The 20703-nt window shown below is 37.8% G+C and overlaps 2 protein-coding genes across 2 annotated transcripts in view; one reads left to right on the forward strand and one right to left on the reverse strand.

Moving 5' to 3' along the window:
* LOC127942806 (uncharacterized) overlaps positions 1-20703 on the reverse strand; it is a 185469-nt gene that overhangs the window by 124335 nt on the left and 40431 nt on the right. The window lies entirely within an intron of this gene.
* On the forward strand, positions 6491-11733 carry LOC127942804 (sterile alpha motif domain-containing protein 3-like). Its single transcript, XM_052538764.1, has 9 exons — positions 6491-6614; positions 8760-8943; positions 9679-9840; positions 9935-10022; positions 10219-10374; positions 10627-10833; positions 10952-11120; positions 11297-11378; positions 11597-11733. Exons 1-9 carry the CDS (start codon positions 6506-6508, stop codon positions 11661-11663), a joined length of 1224 nt encoding a protein of 407 aa, XP_052394724.1. The 5' UTR covers positions 6491-6505; the 3' UTR covers positions 11664-11733.

Raw genomic sequence — 20703 nt, forward strand, 5'->3', positions numbered from 1 at the left:
CTTTTACATCAATGAACGGTGGTGTACAGATGTAACTGTGTTAAAGAAGATGTGCTGTCCTGATCTAGAAATGCAGTTTGTCAACTGCAAGCCGTTCTATTCGCCGCGGGAGTTTCATTCGTTCATTCTGGTCAGTGTTTACATCCCTCCTTTACATCCCTCCTTTCAGCTTTACAGAAACTTGCTGATCAGATCACAGACACAGAACAACAACACCCAGTCTCTGTTTTAATCATTCTTGGGGACTTTAACAAAGCCAATCTCTCCCGTGAACTGCCAAAATACAGACAGCATGTTAAATGTCCCACCAGAGACAGTAATATATTGGATCACTGTTACACCACAATAAAGGATGCATATCACTCTGTTCCACGAGCAGCTTTGGGACGTTCTGATCACTGTCTGGTTCATCTTATACCGTCCTACAAGCAAAAACTTAAATCTGCTAAACCTGTAGTAAGGACTGTGAAGAGATGGACCAGTGAAACAGAGCAGGATTTACAATCTTGTTTTGACCTGACTGATTGGAGTGTTTTTGAAGCTGCTGCCACCGATCTGGACGAACTCACAGAGACCGTAACATCCTATATTAGTTTCTGTGAGAATATATGCATTCCTACCAGGACTTATCTAACATTCAACAATGATAAGCCATGGTTTACAGTAAAATTCAGACATCTTCGTCAGGCCAAAGAGGATGCCTACAGAAATGGGGACAGGGTCTTGTACAATCAGGCCAGGAACACACTGAACAAAGAGATCAGAGCGGCTAAAAAGACCTACGCTAAAAAGTTGGAAGACCAGTTTACTTCCAACGACTCAACTTCAGTGTGGAGAGGTCTAAGAGCCATCACGAACTACAAGACACCATCCCCTTGCACTGAGGCTAATCAACGACTTGCTAACGACCTGAATGAGTTTTATTGCAGATTTGAAACCCCCAACACCCATTCTGACCATCTCCCTACACAACCATTAACACATCCTGCAATCCCACCCTCCACACCTCCTGCTCTTCAAATATGTGAAGATGATGTGCGCCAGGTCTTCAAGAAGAACAAAATAAGACAAGCACCAGGCCCAGATGGCGTTACACCGGCCTGTCTGAAAATCTGTGCTGACCAGCTAGCCCCCATCTTTTCACAGATCTTCAACAGATCCCTGGAGTTGTGTAAAGTGCCTTCCTGCTTCAAACGCTCCACCATCATCCCCATCCCAAAGAAACCCAAGATAACAGGACTTAACGACTACAGACCTGTGGCTCTAATGTCTGTCGTCATGAAGTCGTTTGAAAAACTGGTTCTGGCTTATCTGAAGGAGATCACTGGACCCTTACTGGACCCCCTCCAGTTTGCTTACCGAGCAAACAGGTCCGTGGATGATGCAATCAACATGGGATTGCACTTCATCCTGCAACATCTGGACAAAACAGGGATTTATGTGAGGATCCTATTTGTGGACTTTAGTTCGGCATTCAACACCATCATCCCAACAGCCCTTCAGACCAAACTGACCCAGCTCTCTGTTCCTAGCTCTATCTGTCAGTGGATCACCAGCTTTCTGACAGATAGGCAACAGTTAGTGAGACTGGGGAAATTCACATCAAACAGCTGCTCCACCAACACTGGTGCCCCTCAGGGATGTGTTCTCTCCCCTCTGCTTTTCTCCCTGTACACCAACGACTGCACCTCTAAAGACCCCTCTGTCAAGCTCCTAAAGTTTGCAGACGACACTACAGTCATCGGCCTCATCCAGGACGGTGATGAGTATGCTTACTGACAAGAGGTTGAGCAGCTGGCTGTCTGGTGCAGTCTTAACAACCTGGAGCTGAACACGCTCAAAACAGTGGAGATGATCGTGGACTTTAGGAGAAACCCACCTGCACTTTCCCCACTCACCATCATGACCAGCCCTGTGACTGCAGTGGAGTCATTCAGATTCCTGGGAACCACCATCTCTCAGGACCTGAAGTGGGACAATCACATTGACTCCATTGTTAAAAAGGCCCAGCAAAGGTTGTATTTCCTTCGCCATTTTGTATTTTGCCATCTGGCCTCAGAGCCGCAAACACCAGAACAGCAAGGCACAAGAACAGTTTCTTCCCCCAGGCAATCTACCTCATGAACAGTTAAATGTTCCCTACTTATGCTTATAAACGTGCAATATCCTTATATTTATTTGTTAACCCTCCAACCTAGAACATTCCTGCATCTCACTCAATCCTATTCCATTATCATTTATAGCACAATTGTTTATACACTTATTTATTTGCCAATTTGTAAATCTCTCTTTTTTTCTTTTTTTTCTGTGTGTTGTTGTCTCTGTGTACTGGAAGCTTATGTCACTAAAACAAATTCCTTGTATGCGTAAGCATACTTGGCAATAAAGCTCTTTCTGATTCTGATCTTCATCTGTTCACCATATCTGACTAGTTCACTCACTTTTCCTTTCACTGTAGTATTTTTCAGTTTGGCCTTTTTCAAGAGTTTCATCTCCTGATCTTTTCTCATTAATTCTTCCAGAGTTACTTTGTATTCCATTGAATTATCTTTAGTTCATCTTGGAGTATGCACCCGATTTATGGGAGTTATTGGCCTTTTCTGGCCTGGTGTACCCAAGTGTAATTAATAAGTGCAATTTATCTCAACTGGTTACTCTATTTCTTCCTCTGACTGGTATCTTGACTCAGGAGTTATATCCCTGAAACTGAGCCTTCTCTGTCTCCTCGTTTCTCTGATGGGGGAAGTTATCACATCTCTGTCTGTTCTTGGAACTACACATTCATCCTCTGTTGAATCCTCTTTAACTGTCACTTTCAGGGCCTACATCAGAATAATATTCCTCAAGCTGATCATTCCCTACTTTACTCATAATTATTCCTTCCAACGCAGCTAGAGTTTCTCCATTCCCCTCTCGGCGGGACATAAAACTGGGGACTACCGACCCTTCCCCAGTATCTATTTCATTCAGATCATCCCAACTTCTCGTTGGTATGTTTCTGAATAATTTACTTCCATCATGTTTTATCAGTAAAACGTATATCTGCATATTATTCAGCTACTAGGCTACATCTACCTCAAAAGCTGAATTTCCTGGAACTTCATCAGAGCGTCTCACTTGTAGAGATTTTGCTCGAGTGCGCCCTCCGGCGACGAGTATGAATGAAAAACAAATTAATTTAGTACTCATTATTGCTCACCACACCTTTCCTTAAGTTCTTATCCAGTGTTTCTGTGGCTCAGTGGTAGAGCATTGTGTTAGCAATGCAAAAGGTTGTGGGTTTGATTCCCAGGGAACAAAGTTACTGTTAAAAAGAAATGTATAGCCTGAATGCACTGTAAGTTGATTTGGATAAAGTGTCTTCTAAATTTGAAGGTAAAAAAAATATATTGTTATTACAAAAGTAATATTCCTTATTTTGTTTAAAGTTTTTATTTAGAAATAATAACAATAATCATTATTAGTTTTATTGATATATAAAATAACAGGAATATAACGGCTAATAAAATTGGTGTCTTATCTCCATCCTGCCGCCAGAGGCCACTCAAAGAGCAACAAACACAGGCTACGAAATTACACTGTTTTAAAAACTGACAAAATAAGTTTTCTATGTGCTTGTGCTCAAATAATTGTTTCTTTTCTATTTGCATTTCTCAAAAAAGTACATCCATCTTCTTTCTTTCAGTTTCCTGTTTAATCTCTCTCCTGTATGTTGCTGGCTCATTAATATTCAACATATTAAAGCATTGGCCTGATCACTACCTCATTCAGCATGGAACTGACGTCATTCTACAATCTCATCAGTCAGCTTAAATAAAATAACTGCTCTTGAGCCTTTTGTCACTTTAATCAGACTGAATAAGCTTTTTTTGGCACTAAAATCTTTTTATCTGCACTGTTTGTTCACTTCACTGGATTGCACTCTCTCTGCCATGTGCCTTGCACTGCTTTATTTTTAGATGCTAGCTGCATTTTGTTGCCTTGTACCTTAATGTGCAGTGACAATAAAGGGGAATCTAATCTAAAAAATCTAATATAATAGGAAATATTACTGCAATATTTAGCAATATTACTGATTTGACTGCGCTGGTATTATCAGATGAGAAGTGAACTGATCTGGATGATGACATCAGTGTTGTGATTTATAGCTGAAATGAGCTCATTTGACCAACTTCACACAGTTTATCGATCTATGATGACTTCTGCCTCTGCTAAACACAAAATGGAAAACAAACTCTTTTCATTAATATACTATATTCAGTATTCTAAAATAATGTTTGATAAGGGAAAACTGTACATGCTGCATGTTTTGTTCAGTTCTTAACATGTCTGTCTTTATTCATCTTATCAACACAACATCAGTTTGTCTTTTCTTCTTTCTTAATTGCCATGTATCCAACATATATTCACTGAACACAGTGTCATCTAGTGTCTTCCTAGAGTAACATTCACAATCACTTGATATCATCACACTGCGCTCTGAACTTCTGTTTTCCTCCAGACGGCGCTCGATATTATAAATGCTACAAAACATAAACAGACTCTTGAAGCTCAGAGTGAGAAAACTTTATTGATAAAGGCAAGCAAATACAGAAGACAAATGAATAGTACAGTGAGATCAGAGTCTTATCTGAGAGAAATATAATCAACAAGCTTTTAAACTGCATCTGTACAATAAAAACATTATTACACAATTACATTTTAAAAGCCCTTAAACCCTGAATCAAATATGAAAGCCTGATATAATGAATAATCTATATTAATATGACAAACCACACAAAACACACTTGAAGAAGTTTTAAAGTTCAGCGTCTCCTTCAGATTTCAATTCCTGTCAAGAACATGCACCTGATGTGTGAATCTGTGTTTGATCTTGATCAGCTCTTCTGGATCTGATGTCATAAACCAGAAAAATGACAGTAGCCACGCCCACCAGAGCAGAGAGGACCAATCGGATCACAGCTTCAGTAGAACCACAGCATTGGACAGAGTCTGAGGAATAAAAACACCAAACTGAGATCAGATCAGTCAATAAACATTAATATCAAGAATATTTGAAGAACAGGACACATGATCTCTACTCACCAGAGACAGAAACACTGAAAGCTTTTAATGACTGGTTTAGATTCAAATGTTTTGGTCCTAAATGTAGTAAATAACGTCCAGCATGTTCAGTTGAGATGTTTGTGATGGTCAGAGATCCAGTTTGATTGTCCAGCTTCAGTCTGTCTCTGAATCTCCCGTCAGGAACATCATCATATACAGAGAATCCATTGGTCCTTCTACTGATCCGAGCTAATAAAGTGATTTCAGCTCCAAACCTCCACTCTATTGAAACACCATTCATTATTTCAGTAAGATCAGAGTTCAGAGTGACTGAATCTCCCTTCTTCACTGATATTTCTTCTGTATCACCAAACACACAGAGAACAAACAGAAAGAGGGTTTGTCACAAGTTAGTACTGTAAAAATACTTTATAATTGTTTATGTAAGCAATTAGTTAAGAAATGTAATTTTTAAATAATAATGTAAAACAAAAGAACAGACAAAAAATAATATTGTATCTGGTGATGAAAAAAATAAAAAAGGTGTAACAAATATTTAATTCACCATTGACAGCATTGAGAAAGAACGTTTTCCTCATTCTGCTCCTACGGTAGATCACGAGTTCATAACGTCCAGTGTGATCAGTTGTGATGTTTGTGATGGTCAGAGATCCAGTTTGATTGTCCAGCTTCAGTCTGTCTCTGAATCTCCCGTCAAGAACATCATCAAATACAGAGAATCTGTTTGCCCATTCATATATTTTAGCTATTAAACTGTCTTCAAACCTCCACCGTATCACATCATACACTGTTAGAAAAAGAGGTACAATACAGGTCCATTTTTGTTCCCTAAGGTACAAACTTTGCATATGTACCCTTAAAAGTACAAAAATGTATCTTTAAGGTACAATTGTGCACCTTTAAGGTACAATTATGCACCATCCATTGTACATTGTGAGCTTTTCGAGGTGTAAGGTACATATTTGTCCCTTACATATTTGTACCTTAATGTTTAAATATAAAATGGCAGGAATTAGTGGATGCTTAAAATGTCATCACTCAATATAGAAACACAAGTTAACCTATACCATCAAACTCAATAATTGTCAAACTAAATTAACTGTAAAGTTTTGAGATATGGGCAAAACAAATCAGAATGTTTTTTTTGTTTTTGTGAAGTGTCCCTTTGAATCAATTTTTATCATGTTAATGAGGATTATGTAATCATTTATATTCAAAAACAGCATTGAAGAATTTGATTTTCAAACCCTCTACCCTATTTATATTAGAATAAAACAAACAAATAATTGTTAACGATTTAAGTTGTGTTCTATTGAAAGGATCTAGCTGGATCTCTGGCTAACCAGAGTTTGACTCGGCGGAAGCATAAATATTGCAGCGCGGAAGGATACATGAGTGAATCGACAGTGATCCATCCAACCGTCAGTCTCTGTCATCGATGAGAGGTGGGAGGATGGCGCTTCGACATTTATCCACGGAGGATTTAATCACGGAGCTATTTAATTTTGGGATAGAGGTCACTGAAGAGGAGAGAAATAAATTCAAAGGTAAAGTATTTGAATTTTTAATCAGTGTTTGTGGTGTTAATTCAAAGTTGGAAGTTAACTTTTACTGTTGATGCGCTAGCCAAGTTCATACTCTGTCAACATTAGCTAGCTAGACTCACATTGACTATTTCCATTATTAACGTTAACTAGTTAACGTTAGTTAAAAAATCATTATTATAAGTAGCAGTACTATCTTGGCTACAGTTTACCATCGAGCTAACGTTAACTTTTCGGCGGCAAAAACGCTTCTCATCCAACTCTGCCGCCGAAAAGTAAACGGTAATGTGAAATATTAATGAAATATTAAAATATTTCAGAACAAAAGACTAATGGACGACAAATACTTTTTTTTTTTGTTTTGTTTTATTTCCCCATCATTATAGCTTAGCTATAAAACTACTGCGTCAGAGTTGGATGAGAAGCGTTTTTGCCGCCGAAAAGTCTTGTTCTGACTTATGTGAGCTAACGTTAGCTGGACTGCGTCAGAGGAGAACGATAAAAAAAATAAACTTTTTGCCGCCCAACAGTCTCTTGTTCTGGAATATTTTAATGCTAAAGCAAAGCCATTTGGACAGAATGTGACTATCGATAGCCAGTGAGGGTTGTGAAAGTATGATTTAGTCGTTATTTTGTTGTCAAACGGTCTTAGAACATCTTCGTAAAACCATGTAACGTTAACGTTACGTTAACGCTAACTGTGCGTTCACACCGCCGGCGTCGAGAGCGTCAAAAATCGCTCTTGCCGCTCTGTTCACGACGCTGCAGAGAAATGTGTGAGCGTTCAGACGCTCTGACGTAGATAGAATGCTTATTTTGTATTTAAAGCGGCCGCAAAGCAAACAAGCTTGTTGATCTCGTTCAGACTAACCACAAGGAGAGTAACGTTATAAGTTAACATCATTAACTATTGTTGTGGACGAAATATTAGGATCCTTTACTTAAAATTAACAATCTCAGACACCTTGGTCTACGTATCTTTTTTTTTTTTTTTGTCCCTGTACGCAAACAGGGACACATAATAGATTAATACAAACGCGAAACAGCAATAATCAACCTGTCCTTTATTCTGCTTGGGAACTAATGTGGTCGGAGCTGCGTTCTCTGGAATCCTCTCAAGCGGTGGACTTCTACGTTCCGATTGGTTGCTGCCCAACCGCGTCATAGCTCATTACCATGAAGTGACCTTGATTTCAACTCTCCTCGCCGCTGCTCGACGCCGGCTTATGTTGTGTTCACACCAAACGCGAATAGAGCGTCAAATTCGCGTCTAGTTTGCCGCTTGACCATTTTGAGATCATTCGCGCGTGGAATTAACTTCACAACAGACGCGAATTCGCGTCATGGGGGGGCTTCTGCCAGCTGAGTTCACGCAGCATTTTCAACCGCCATTTTTAGTCGGATAATTTTCAAAATATTACTGTTACTGTGTCATGAAATGTAGTTTTAAAAGTATTTCAGGCGAGAATGTAGTTGTTTTAAACTCAAATATGCAGTTTATGTATAATGACAGCGTCTATTTAAAAAAATGTGTTTCGCCGATCTCGGAGATGAGCTCCATGCGACCAGCGGGAGCTGCGTCATCATGAATCCGCCGAGAGCAACGCGCGTAAACGCGCCTTTGCATTGACTTAACATTGAAATCATTCGCGCCAGACGCTCTATTCGCGTTTGGTGTGAACACAGCATTACATTGAAAATGAATGAATTCCGGCCGCTTTGACGCTCTCGACGCCGGCGGTGTGAACGCATAGTAACTGTCCTCCATTCTTTCAATACATTCCCCGCTGTCCTAAAAAAAAAATAAGATAGGCCTAACTTTACATTATATTAATATTCAGGGCTGTATGTGTGTGTGTGAGAGAGAGAGAGAGTGAGAGAGACGTATTTCTAGCGTCTCTAATGAGGTAGCCATGCCTAAATACTTTCAATGTGTTTTATATGGATATTACAGCTTCTCAAAGTCTGGACCAAACGGCAAGCCCATAAGTTACCTCTGTATATGAGAAAAAAACTGGATCAAAACTATTTTTTCCCCATTGACTTACACTAACGTTACAGTCTGACATAATGTGGCTTTTTAAATTTTTGTATGTTGTTACCACAGTGGTGGTTAACATTGCTGTTTTTCTTTTCTCTATTGTCTAGATAATGAAGTTGACGGAGAAGCAGTGGACTATGGATTGACAGAGAGGATGATTTCATGCCTCTTTGAAGGATCGTTTAAGAAGCAAGCCAAATTCAACCGATTTGTTCAGCAGTGGAAAGAAACCGTGACACTAACCCTCGAGCCTGTCCCGGTACATTCAGAGAAGGCTACAGCGGAATCAAGGTACTGGTAACAGTAATGTTATGTCATTATTATAATGTTAGGCCTAAGTACCGTATTTTTCGGACTATAAGTCGCACCGGTAGAACCATGGAAAATAACTCTATAATCTCAAATCAATATAATATAGCTGGTTACCACTGAAGAAGTTTTTTATCTGGATCTGAATTCACCTGGCTCTGGTAGTTTATCTAGTGTAACATTATGCATAATGTTACACTGTCTGTGTAGTCTGAATGCAGGGGTAGAAACTAAGTACATTTACTGCAGTACTGTACCTCAGACCAAATGTTGAGGTACTTTACTTGAGTCTTTTCTTTTCATGCCACTTTCTACTTTTACTCCACTACATTCATCTGTTCCAGCTTTAGTTACTAGTTGCTTTAGTTACTCCACTACTTTATTACTAGTTACTCCGCTACATTCATCTGTTACAGCTTTAGTTACTAGTTACATGTAGTTTATAAAATCTGATGTTTGATTCTAAAGTAAACTAGCCGACAATACAACGGCTACAAGTCCAACTGGGATGATGAGATCATTAAACACAACACAACTGGTTGGATCCTTTACTCTTTCTTCAATGGTTTAATACTTTAACTACATTTTCCTGATGATACTTGCACACTTTTACTGAAGTAACATCTACTCTGTAACAGGTAACAGGACTTTAACTTGTATTGTTACAGTGTGGTTCATTTGCCAAAATTTTAAGACTATTGTTTTATTTTATCATAGTCATGCCATCCCATCATCAGCCTTCCCAGCAGTTTTCATCATTCCAAAATTTCCCAGAGATGTTCAGACAAAGTTGGAACAAAAACCGCCATGTAAAATTGAGAGATCCGATCACAACAAAATCATAAGAACATTGTATGAAACCATGGCCCTGATCAAAATGTAAGTTTTGCAACCCAACTGGATCACGGCATTTGAGTTATTAATACTATGTCTGATGTTACATTCCTCACCTTCTTTTGCATCGCTGTTACAGGTTTCCGACCAATGATGACTATGTGAAAGTGTGTAAGGCCCTGATTTTGAAATACCCTTTCTTAAAAGACAAAGAAGGCAATGGTTATGTGAGTTGACAGAATATTAATTGCCAACCTTTATTTATTATACCTAGAGTACTAATCCAGTCAAGATATTAACTATATCTCTGCATTTTGATGCACACATTGTTTTCCACCATGTATTTTCATGCTTGTGCTTTCAGTTTTCTGCAAGTGGTTTGTATGCTTATTTAATTGTTCTATTTTATATTCTTTTACATAGCATACCTGGCACATGTCTCTCAAACGTAAGTTCAAATATGAGCAGGTGCCACTGGTAGATGATGAAGAGGTGAGAAGAATGAAACAGAAATTTGGTCATCACACAAAGCCTTTACAACTGGAAGAAAACACAAGCAAACGAGCCAAGGCATCAAAGGTCAGAGCATCTTCTTTGGTTTGCTGTGTATCTATGTGTACATGTTTTACACACAAGCAGTGTGGCCCAATGGTTAGCCCCTTAACCCAGAAGGGAATAGAATAGTCCCCCCGTAAAGTGCTTTAAGTAGCTATGTTAAAGTGCTATATAAAATGTAATAAATTATTATTAAGGGCTCATTTTTCATAAACCTTAAAAAGGGGAAAAGCAACTGTCAAATAAGCAAATGTTTGTCATCCCTCTCTGTCGTAGAAGGTGGATATTATTGGGGAGGATGATACCTCAGTAGCGAGCCATGTGAAAGTCCTGCAGGACCAGTACCGGAAGACACAGCCAGATGCCCGAATTGTGGAGGAACGGATGATGAGGACATTTGCTTGGAGAAGGCGAGAGATTGCCAATGGGATGACTGTCAAAGAAGCCATTAACAAATATCCATTCCTTAAGAGTCCATGCGGGGTTTGTCTACATTTATTTCCTTACATTTGTGTTGGGAGTTCATAGTAAATTACTAAAGGCTGTCTTTTTTAAATTTTAAAATCCTATGACAATGTTGTGACATGTTTCCATGTTGTAGCTATTTCAGGAAATGGGCCGGCTTCATGATGAAATGAATATCTGCCGAAGGTTCGAAGATGGCTTTAAGGTTCTAGTACCCAAAGTGCTTAGCTTGACTCAAAGGAAATCTCCCCTTGCAGATCTGGCTTTGGAGGAAAGAGAGGCTGCCCTCACCGAAGATGTCCCTGGTAAGTGACTGACTGATCAGCCATGGTCACCCCTAGTGTTGTGGAGCCATTTAAGCTTAATATCTTTTCTATTTGTCTTCAGACGAGATAAGGTTTAACTAACCAAAATACAATGTACATTTACGTAATACACTTTTTTTTTTTCTTTTTTTTTTTTTTTTTTACTTAATTTTCAGGGATTGATTTCAGAGCTGCAATCCTGCTGTTGCCGATCCTGTTCAGGGAGAAAAATGACATTCTCTTCATACTTGGGAGAAGGTGAAGTAGATCGTAGATGTTTTTTTTAGTGTATGCATATATATATATATATATATATATATATATATATATATATACACACACACACACACATACATACATACAACGGTTCATATATATATATATATATATGAACTGTTGTTGTGTGTTTTCTTTTTTTTTTTTTTTTATGAATGTTTGTGGTAGATTTAAGGTAACTACTTTATGATCTCTTGCAGGATCAGCCACCATCGCCATATCCTACTGTACAACTCGAAGCTGTCACTGACTGGAGGAGTGTGCTGACTCAAAAGGTCCCTGCAGTGGTCAAACTGGATGGGCAGTCAGTCTGCAGGGCGCTTGGTTTGGAGGAAGGTGTTATTGCTGCTTTTTGTGCTTACTTCATCTACAACGTGGTATATCCATCTCACCTGAAGAACACCCTGATTTTCATTCAGCGATATGTTCTAAAAATGTCTGAGGTTGATGATAAGCCTCTACCTGTTAGTGTGACCAGGGTAATCAACATTTTAGCTTGATCAACAACCACAATGCCTACACCATTCAGCTGTCCTAAATGCTCTCGAAGAGCCTTCACATTGATGAAGTTAATCCAGCACATCGGACTTGTTCATGCACATGAGCCACATTTTACCATAACGTGTGGCCTTAACAACTGTCAATCAACATTTTCTAAATATGAGTCCTTCCGACGACATATTTACAGGAAGCATAAAGACATTTATTTAAGACATTCCAGACGAGCCACTGCTCATGATATCCAGGAAACAGTAGTGGGCGAGGAGGAGCAGGGGCCCAGTGATTCTCTCAATCCTCCTGAACCTCCTGAGATGAATGAACTGTTAGTGCAGTTTAGAGAGAATCTTTTTGGCTTTATTCTGAAATCGAGGGAAAAAAACCACCTTCCTCAGACTGTTCAACAAGAAATACTGGATGACGTAAATTTTTTGTTTGACTTCTTTAAAGCAAACTATGATGCATTTCTAAAATATCATCTTGAAAAAAATGGCTTCAATGTGGAATCTTGTCCTGAACTTCATGAAGTTCTACAGTCTTCTGACTTTTTTTCAGAGGCATCAAAACTTGTTAGGTCTCCGCATATGTTGAAAAACTACTGCAAATCCAACCTTGAAATGACTGAACCTGTAGACTATGCACTGAGAGACCCAAGTGGTCGTAAAGTTGGAAGCTACTCTTATGTACCCATTTGTGATGTACTTCAGAAATACTGCTCTCATGAAGATGTTTGGGATTCTATGCAGAGAGAGCGAAACTGTGAAAGAGATGAACATGTTCTAACTGATTATAGAGATGGATTTTATTTCAGGAATCATAAGGTATTTGCAGATAATCCAGATGCTCTAAGGTTACACCTATATGAGGATGAATTCGAGGTGTGTGATCCGCTGGGTTCTAAACGCAACAAGCACAAACTTTGTGCATTCTACTACACTGTTGGAAACGTAGGTTCAAAGAACTGCTCACAGTTAAAACATATCCATCTTGCTTTGCTTGTCCGTTACGTTCATGTAAAAAAGTTTGGTTTAGATGTAATTTTGAAGCCATTACTTGATGACCTTAAGAAACTGTCATCAGAGGGACTTAATATCAGTGTTAATGGCATGGAGAAGCATGTTTTTGGAGCTGTAGCTGCAATATTGGGAGACAATCTGTCATCTCACATGATAGGTGGATTTGCCATGTCTTTTGGTGCTGGTCGAATCTGCAGATACTGCATGGCTACTCACTCTGAGATGAAAAAGAACTTCAGTGAATCTGATTTTGTTTTAAGAAATGTTGATGTACACAGATACCATTTAGAATGTGTAAAACAAAATCCAGAAAACAAAGGAATGTATGGAGTTCGTGGTGGATGTATATTTGACCAGTTAGATTACTTTGACGTCACAACATCTCTTCCTCCCGATGTCATGCATGATTTCTTGGAGGGTGTAGCACCGTTGGTATTGAGGCTTGTTGTATGTAAAGCTCATCAAGAAAAACATATAACCATACAAGAACTAAATGATGAACTAAGAAAGATGTCCATTGGACAAAATGATAAGACAAATAAGCCTGTGGCTTTCTCAGAAAATATTTTACATGGATCCAGTGTTGTTGGATCTGCTTCACAGAAGTGGTGTTTATTCCGCCTACTTCCTTTCTTGATGGCACACAGGGTACCTGAAGGCTGCAGTTACTGGCAGATCTATTTATTGTGTCGTGAAATTGCCGACATTGTAATGGCACCAGTTGTAAAAAAAGAGTCCCTTCTTCTTCTTGACCAATTAGTTTCTGAGTTTTTGTGTGGCATGGAAAAAGAGTTTGGAAATGTGATAACTCCAAAATGTCATTACTTGATCCATTATTCTCGTCTAATGTTGTCCTACGGTCCTTTACGGTCTTTGTGGTGCATGAGATTTGAAGGGAAACATCAGTATTTCAAACAGGTAGCTAGTTCCTCAAGGAACTTTATCAATGTTACATCAACTTTAAGCAGCCGCCATCAGTTTAGACAGTGTTGGGAATTTTCCTCAACTAATATGTTTGGGGAGTATGAGAGGGTTATGGGACGCAGTGTTAACACACTGTTACAGTCTCTTCCTTCAGCTCTTAGGCATTCCATAACTGTTAGTGAGCATTACAAACATGTCAATTTTCAGGACATTACACTCAACCGAGTAACAGAGGTTGTGATTAACGGTGTTAAATACTGTGTGGGAGATGTCTTTGTTGTGGGTCATTTGCACTGTGAAAAAATACCTTTGTTTTTTCAAGTCAAATATGTTCTAAACATACACACAGATTGGGCGTTATGTGGAAAACTATTAATTCCTCTTTCTTTCTGTCATCACTATTACGCCTACTTGGTGAAGTATGAACAGGACTGGACTGTCCTTGACCCTTTTGAGGTGATGGATTTTCATGCTTTGGATACATACTGTGTCGATGATAAACTGTTTGTTAGTATGCGGCATTTATGTTAAGCTGTGTTGGGAGGGTTGTAGAGCGTTGTGGATGAGCTCAACGCTTGTGTTTTTTAAATCCAGAACACATCAAGTGTCGTGTAGTTTATCCGTTAAGTGACTTTACTTTGGTGTGGTGTGCTAAAGTGTTTTGCTTGGTCTTTTATAATATTGCTGTTCTTATTAGTGATGTTCATGAAATTGAAAGAAGCAAAATATAAATGGGTCCATTGTATTTATTCCCTGCTACGCATCTATTCACTGATATTGCTGTTCATTTTGTTTTTGAAGTGGCAGTAAGTTTTCAGTTGGTCAGTGAAATGCTTCTTAAAAAATGTAATTCATTATTTTTAATGTTTTTTATATCAGACATGACATCCTAAACGTTGTGGCATTTTATTTTGGGATGTTACATTGTATGGTTGTGAGATGAATTATTATTGAATCTGTGAATTAAACTGTTTTCCATTTTAAGGACTAAAATAAATGTCTAAAATTCAGTTAGTTGTTGTTTGCCTTTATTTTCTTTCACTCCTTAAGGAATAAAAAGGAACTTTTTTGCCACCTAAAGGTACAAAATGGCTTTGTCACTGGGGTGGTACCTTAATGGGACAAAATTGTACCTTTTTCCAGAGGTACTTTATTGTACCTTTGTCTAAGGTACATTATCGATCCTCAAAGGTACAGTTTTGGCCCTTAGAAGGTACAAACAAGTAAGGTACAAATTTGCTCCTCTGACTCTAGGTACAATAATGTACCTTTGAGGGTACCACCCCAGTGACAAGCTTTTGTTCCTTAAAGGTACCGTTTTGTACTTTTTTTTCTGAGAGTGTAATCTCTTTCAGTACGATCATAGTTCAGAGTGACTGAATCTCCCTCCTTCACTGATATTTCTTCTGTATCACCAAACACACAGAGAACAAACAGAAACAGGGTTCATCACAGATTGAGAGTGTTATTTAATGGTTTACTAAAGTAAATAGTTTGAAGTTTTAATCTGAAATGAATGACATCATAAAAGAACAGAAATGGTGTTTGGATTAATAACTGTATCTTTTGCTGATTCTGTAAGGATCATCAGAATCAGAAACATCCAGAAACATCTCACGGCAATTCATACATATTTTACGACTTGCATAATTCGTTTGAATTTGTACGAATCACTTACACTGGGGTTTATAGACAAATCGTGTCAAATCGTACAAGTGAGGTTTTACAAATTCGTACGAATTAGCCACTTCGTAAAATACTTACGAAATGGTCGTGAGATATAAATATAAAACAGCTGAAACAATTATTTAACCCACCATAGACACTGAGCCAGAAACTCTTGCTCACAGTGTTGTTATATACTCTATAATATCCAGTGTGTTCAAATGTGATGTTTGTGATGGTCAGAGATCCAGTTTGATCGTCCAGCTTCAGTCTGTCTCTGAATCTCCCGTCAGGAACATCATCATATACAGAGAATCTGTCGGCCGTCACATTGATTTCAGCGATTAGACCATATTGACACTCCCACTGAATCAGATCATTATCCATCGTTTCAGAAAGACCAGAGTTAAGAGTGACTGAATGTCCAATTTTCACGTACATTTCACCAAACACACCTGAAGAACAGAGCTTTTTTAAAGATATATAACACTTTCCTCTCATTATGATGGTTTAATCAAACTTGTAGAGTCATTAAAAACAAACTCTCAAACCAATCTCCTCCAGACATCACTTTTGGTCACACTTTTACTTTAATCTTTAATGTCAAACTAACACTGTCGGGTATTTAAGCTTCATATTTATTTTATTTTATAATTTCATTATAGACCTGAATTTAGATCTGAATTCAAACTTGATCTCACCACAGTTCACTTATTTCTATTTGAGAATAAGTGAATATTAAACCTCTCAAACTAAATTATCCAGTGTTTTATTACATGCTACCAGAACAGAAGCAACTGACGCCATAAAAAAATAATTTAAACTCACCAACCAGACGCCACAAACACAAACAGAACCAGAATCTGTGAAACATCTTCATTGATTTCAGTTCACAAATATGAAGACAAACTCCTCAGAACTGGTTCAGTAATAAAATGACAGATGAGCTGATGAGAGACTGATCTGTAGTAAAGTCACGAGAAACTCTACTGTCAGCTGAAATAACTGCACAACTAGAAGTGTTAAACCGTGTGAACATCCAGCTCAATTCTTCCTTATTTAGTCACACTATCTTTGTCGCGTTTAGCTCTAGTCTCCCACAACTTCCTGTTGGTCAATGGTGTTAGTTTACACAGAAATAAACTGAATCATGACATGATCAGAGACTAGAGAAGATACGAGTGTTTAAAGCAGTGTTTGATCGGCTTGATGTCAGGTGTGAGAGGATAACAAAGCCCACCTTTTGTCTTATTTTATTCTGGCTAAAGAAGTATACATTAAACCTCTATTCACATCTTTGTTTCCCACACGTTAATGTAATATAAACTATCGCTCTTACCTCTGTTATTAATCAGATGCAGGAGAGACTTCTGTTCTTCTTCCCACCAGAGTCCAGTTCATAATACAGGATCAGGAACAAAATAAAATCATAACTTTACTCTTAATAAATTACTCAGAGACTTGTTTAAAAGACGTTAAACACATCACCATATGAAATGATTTTGCTTTATTCAAACAATAACTCATAAGAAAATAATAGTAAAAGTAAATAGCGTAAAGTCTTCAGCCGAGATGCAGCAATGACTGTGTTCAAAACATAACATTATATAGTCACAAAAACAACACGTCCTTTTCTCTCATTTATTTCGGTGAACACACTCACACATCTGCATATACACACTCATAAACAGGTTGCTATGGATACAGGAAGTATGACATATTACTTTCGTAGCAACCTCTATTAGAACACATTCATATGAAGTTTGCTGCAGTTTTTCTTTCTTTAAAACAAATGAATCCATCTGCAGTTTTAATCTTAATCCGTTACAAAATCTTAAAAGTGTAGGCCAAGCAAATAACTTCTTCTACACCAAACTGCATAGCATCATTTCTCTTATGATAAGATAAAAACATATTGCAATACATAATTTAGAAAGAAAGTCCATACTGTAACGTAGTTGTAAAATGCACTTCCTTGAACAATCATAATTCAGATGGCAAGAGGCAGCATACGTGACAGTTTTAACTGTTGAGCAAATTCTAACATCATGCATTTCTTTTTTCTTATCCCTCTGATGGTCTTCGTTTCATGTTTACCCTTGTGTTTTGTGGGGTCTCCAGAGACCCCAGACAATGACATTTAATTTTGTAACAAGATATTAGTTTTTTTTTTTTACAAATGTAATTTTACTCTGTTTGTTAATGTTTTTACTCAACATTTGTGCAGTTTTTGGAGGATTTATGATATCTTTAAAATTTCTATAAATAAATAAATATTTATTTAAGTAGGCTTTTTACAAAAAAATAGAATTTGATGTAAAAATCATTTTATAAAAGACCCAGATTTCTAACTTTCATTCATGGGGATAACATGGATCATTTTAAATGATTTAATGTAACATTTATACCCATTTTTTGGAAAATGCAGTAAAAAAAAAAAAAAAAAAAAAAAAAGTCACTTTAACCACTAGATGGCTATAGAGCTCCACTATATGCTAGTTGCTATTTGACTACCTGAAAGAAATCTTTTCACAAGTTGGATTCAGTTGGATTCATATCTAAATATTATAAAATCACAATTATAACAAAAATAAAATATTTTTTGTCAAAGGTTAGCATTTTTTTCCTGTTTTTCAATAATGTTACATCACAATGCATTGCAGGCAGTAAGCATGGTAAACCGCATGACTTCTGATGGGGTTGGAGCAGATTTGTGTGCGTGTGCTAAATTGTTTTGTCTCAAAATTTGTGACACTCTGGGTTTTCGGGGTGTCTGGAGACCCCGCAATCAAAATATCATCAAAATCAGAAACAACGCAGAACAAATCGACAGAAATGGCACAAATAAAGTGGCACACTTCCTCCAATGCAAAAAACATCCACAATGCTAAATTATATTGCTCACAACACACGTACACACACACACACACATATAGAGAAATACATTTTTGAGACTATAGAAACTGTTCTCTTATCATTTGTCAAATAAAATCATCCAAAATGCAGAACCAACACAAACATAAAGTGGTTACACTGACACCAACAATGTGTACACACACACACACACACACACACACACACACACACACACGCACGCACGCACGCACACAAACACACACTCACTCACACACTCACTCACACACACACACACACACACACACACACACATATATTTTTTATTTTTTTTTATTTACCTGGTTCATTATCACAGTTATCGAGTGACAGATGATTGTGAATATTGTGAATGGGAAATCTCATTCCTAAATAATATAACACTTATATTATGTGCACCATCTGCTCTCAGACTTTCCATCGGTCCCTGACACTTTATCCATTCTTTTAATCACTCTACTAACTTTTCTTCGAGTGCTGCTCTTAAAGGCCATATCATGGTTTCAATTTCTTTATGACCTAATTCATCATCTCTCTGAAGTGCTCTCTCAACAGCTGTCACTTCCGGTAACTGTGCGGTCCAATGAATTTCCTCTTTCTGTCTGATCAGCTGTCCATTAAATTTAACCAAGTATCCTCATTATCTTTCACTTCCATCAGTGAAATATTTGGGTAGGTGCTTATGGTTCTTATGATATCTAGTAACTTTATCTTTCCTTTTCTGTTTAATTCTTCTCAAATCTAATTGATTGTCTCCTAGAATTAAACTCCATTGATCCCGTCTATGACTATTTTCACGAGCCTGGTTCATCACTAGGTTTCTTTTTAACCTAGCCAGTTCTCCAGTCATAGAAAAAAACGTTTGGTTGTTCTTTTGCTTCAGCTTTTAGCTGCAATAATCTTTTACTCACAGCAGTTACTATTTTCTCAGCACTATTTTCATCAGATTGCGTCATCGCTGCTTCTTGCTGGTGTGTCAGAAATGCAATCGAGCATCATCCTTCTGCACTCCACAGTGTTAAAGTAACTTCCTCTTCTTCTTCAGAGATGTGAACGTAAAGAAGAAGTGTTTTATATCATCGTTCTAATGCACCACTATTAAGACATATTTTGATTAATTTTAATCTAGCCTGCTCCATTTGCTCGGTCCACTGCCATTTTCCTTCCTTGGATCCCTGATATAATATTTTTGCCTCTCTAAATATTTCTTGATAGTCCACTCCAGACACTCCACCAACTACAAGCAACTCCACACCACACATATAATCTCTCAGAGCAGATCATTAGGGTAGGTGTAGGGTTAGGGTTAGTTGAAAGTGTTACTCTACCAACAGTTGACATGTGTTTGCAAAACTACTCACCTCTAGTAGAAAGTCCAAAACGGATCACCAAAACAAAGAGCCAACGCAGATTCATGTGCTCTTACTTATCCTTTGTGGATATCAAAATATCATCAATGTAAACTACTGTATAAGCGGGATTTCTGATAAAACTTTCATAATTGCACTTTAAAATTGATTTAGCACAAAGCTTGTATCATCTTTGATTAACGTCATCTGTTTTTGTTAAGATTTTTTAAGGGGAGCCGAAGAATCCTATTCTTATATCACTTCGGGATGTTCTTTGTTGTTTTTCTTGTACTTTCTCTTTGTTTTAACTTCCTTTTTTTCTACACTGACTTCTTTTTTTCTGTCAGCTGTTTTTCACTCTGCCTTTTCTTGTTTAGGGCCTGCCTTTTAGTCTCTTTGCCATAATATGCTCAATTTATTCAATTATTCTGGACTTTTCTGGATTACTTTTCTCTCCACTATTCTCAGTTTGATTTTCCCTAGATTTTGGATGCTCCCTATATTTTCTCCCTCTACGGGATGTACCTTTAGGGCCAGATCTTTCTCCAGTTTGTCTCTGCTTTTGGATCTACTCTCCATCTCATAGTGATTATAGGGCTTCTTTTCATGGATTGACCGTCTCATTGGGTTTTTAGACCTTTGTGTTTTATTATCTGATTTTTCCCTGTCTGTCTGGATTATTTCTGTCTTTCTGTCATATCGAATAGAGCTTTTTCTAATTCTTCAGGAGAGGTCTCTGGGCCATAAAGAAGGAATACATTTGCTCCTTCTAGCGTTCCTGTTCAATTTCTTCTTTATTATTAGGAATTAACCCTTCAAAAACCCTACGTAATTATCTGCCTCTGTGCAGCCCAAATTCAGCCAAAAAAATGCAAGTCCACTTACTCACCAGCAGAGCCGTGCAGAGACCTTTGGAGGGGCAGGTGCTCAAAGTATAAAAGGGGCACATGGAACAAGGTTTAA

The sequence above is a fragment of the Carassius gibelio genome, chromosome A22, assembly GCF_023724105.1.
Source record: "Carassius gibelio isolate Cgi1373 ecotype wild population from Czech Republic chromosome A22, carGib1.2-hapl.c, whole genome shotgun sequence".
NCBI classification, from domain to species: Eukaryota; Metazoa; Chordata; class Actinopteri; order Cypriniformes; family Cyprinidae; genus Carassius; species Carassius gibelio.

What these genes read in the sequence shown, in the direction of transcription:
- LOC127942804 (XM_052538764.1), top strand. Translation starts at nt 6,506, where the DNA reads ATGAGAGGTGGGAGGATGGCGCTTCGACATTTATCCACGGAGGATTTA. An exon ending in ACCATGGCCCTGATCAAAAT is followed by an intron (nt 9,841 to 9,934) that starts GTAAGTTTTGCA and finishes TCGCTGTTACAG; the next exon opens with GTTTCCGACCAATGATGACT. An exon ending in CTCTTCATACTTGGGAGAAG is followed by an intron (nt 11,379 to 11,596) that starts GTGAAGTAGATC and finishes GATCTCTTGCAG; the next exon opens with GATCAGCCACCATCGCCATA.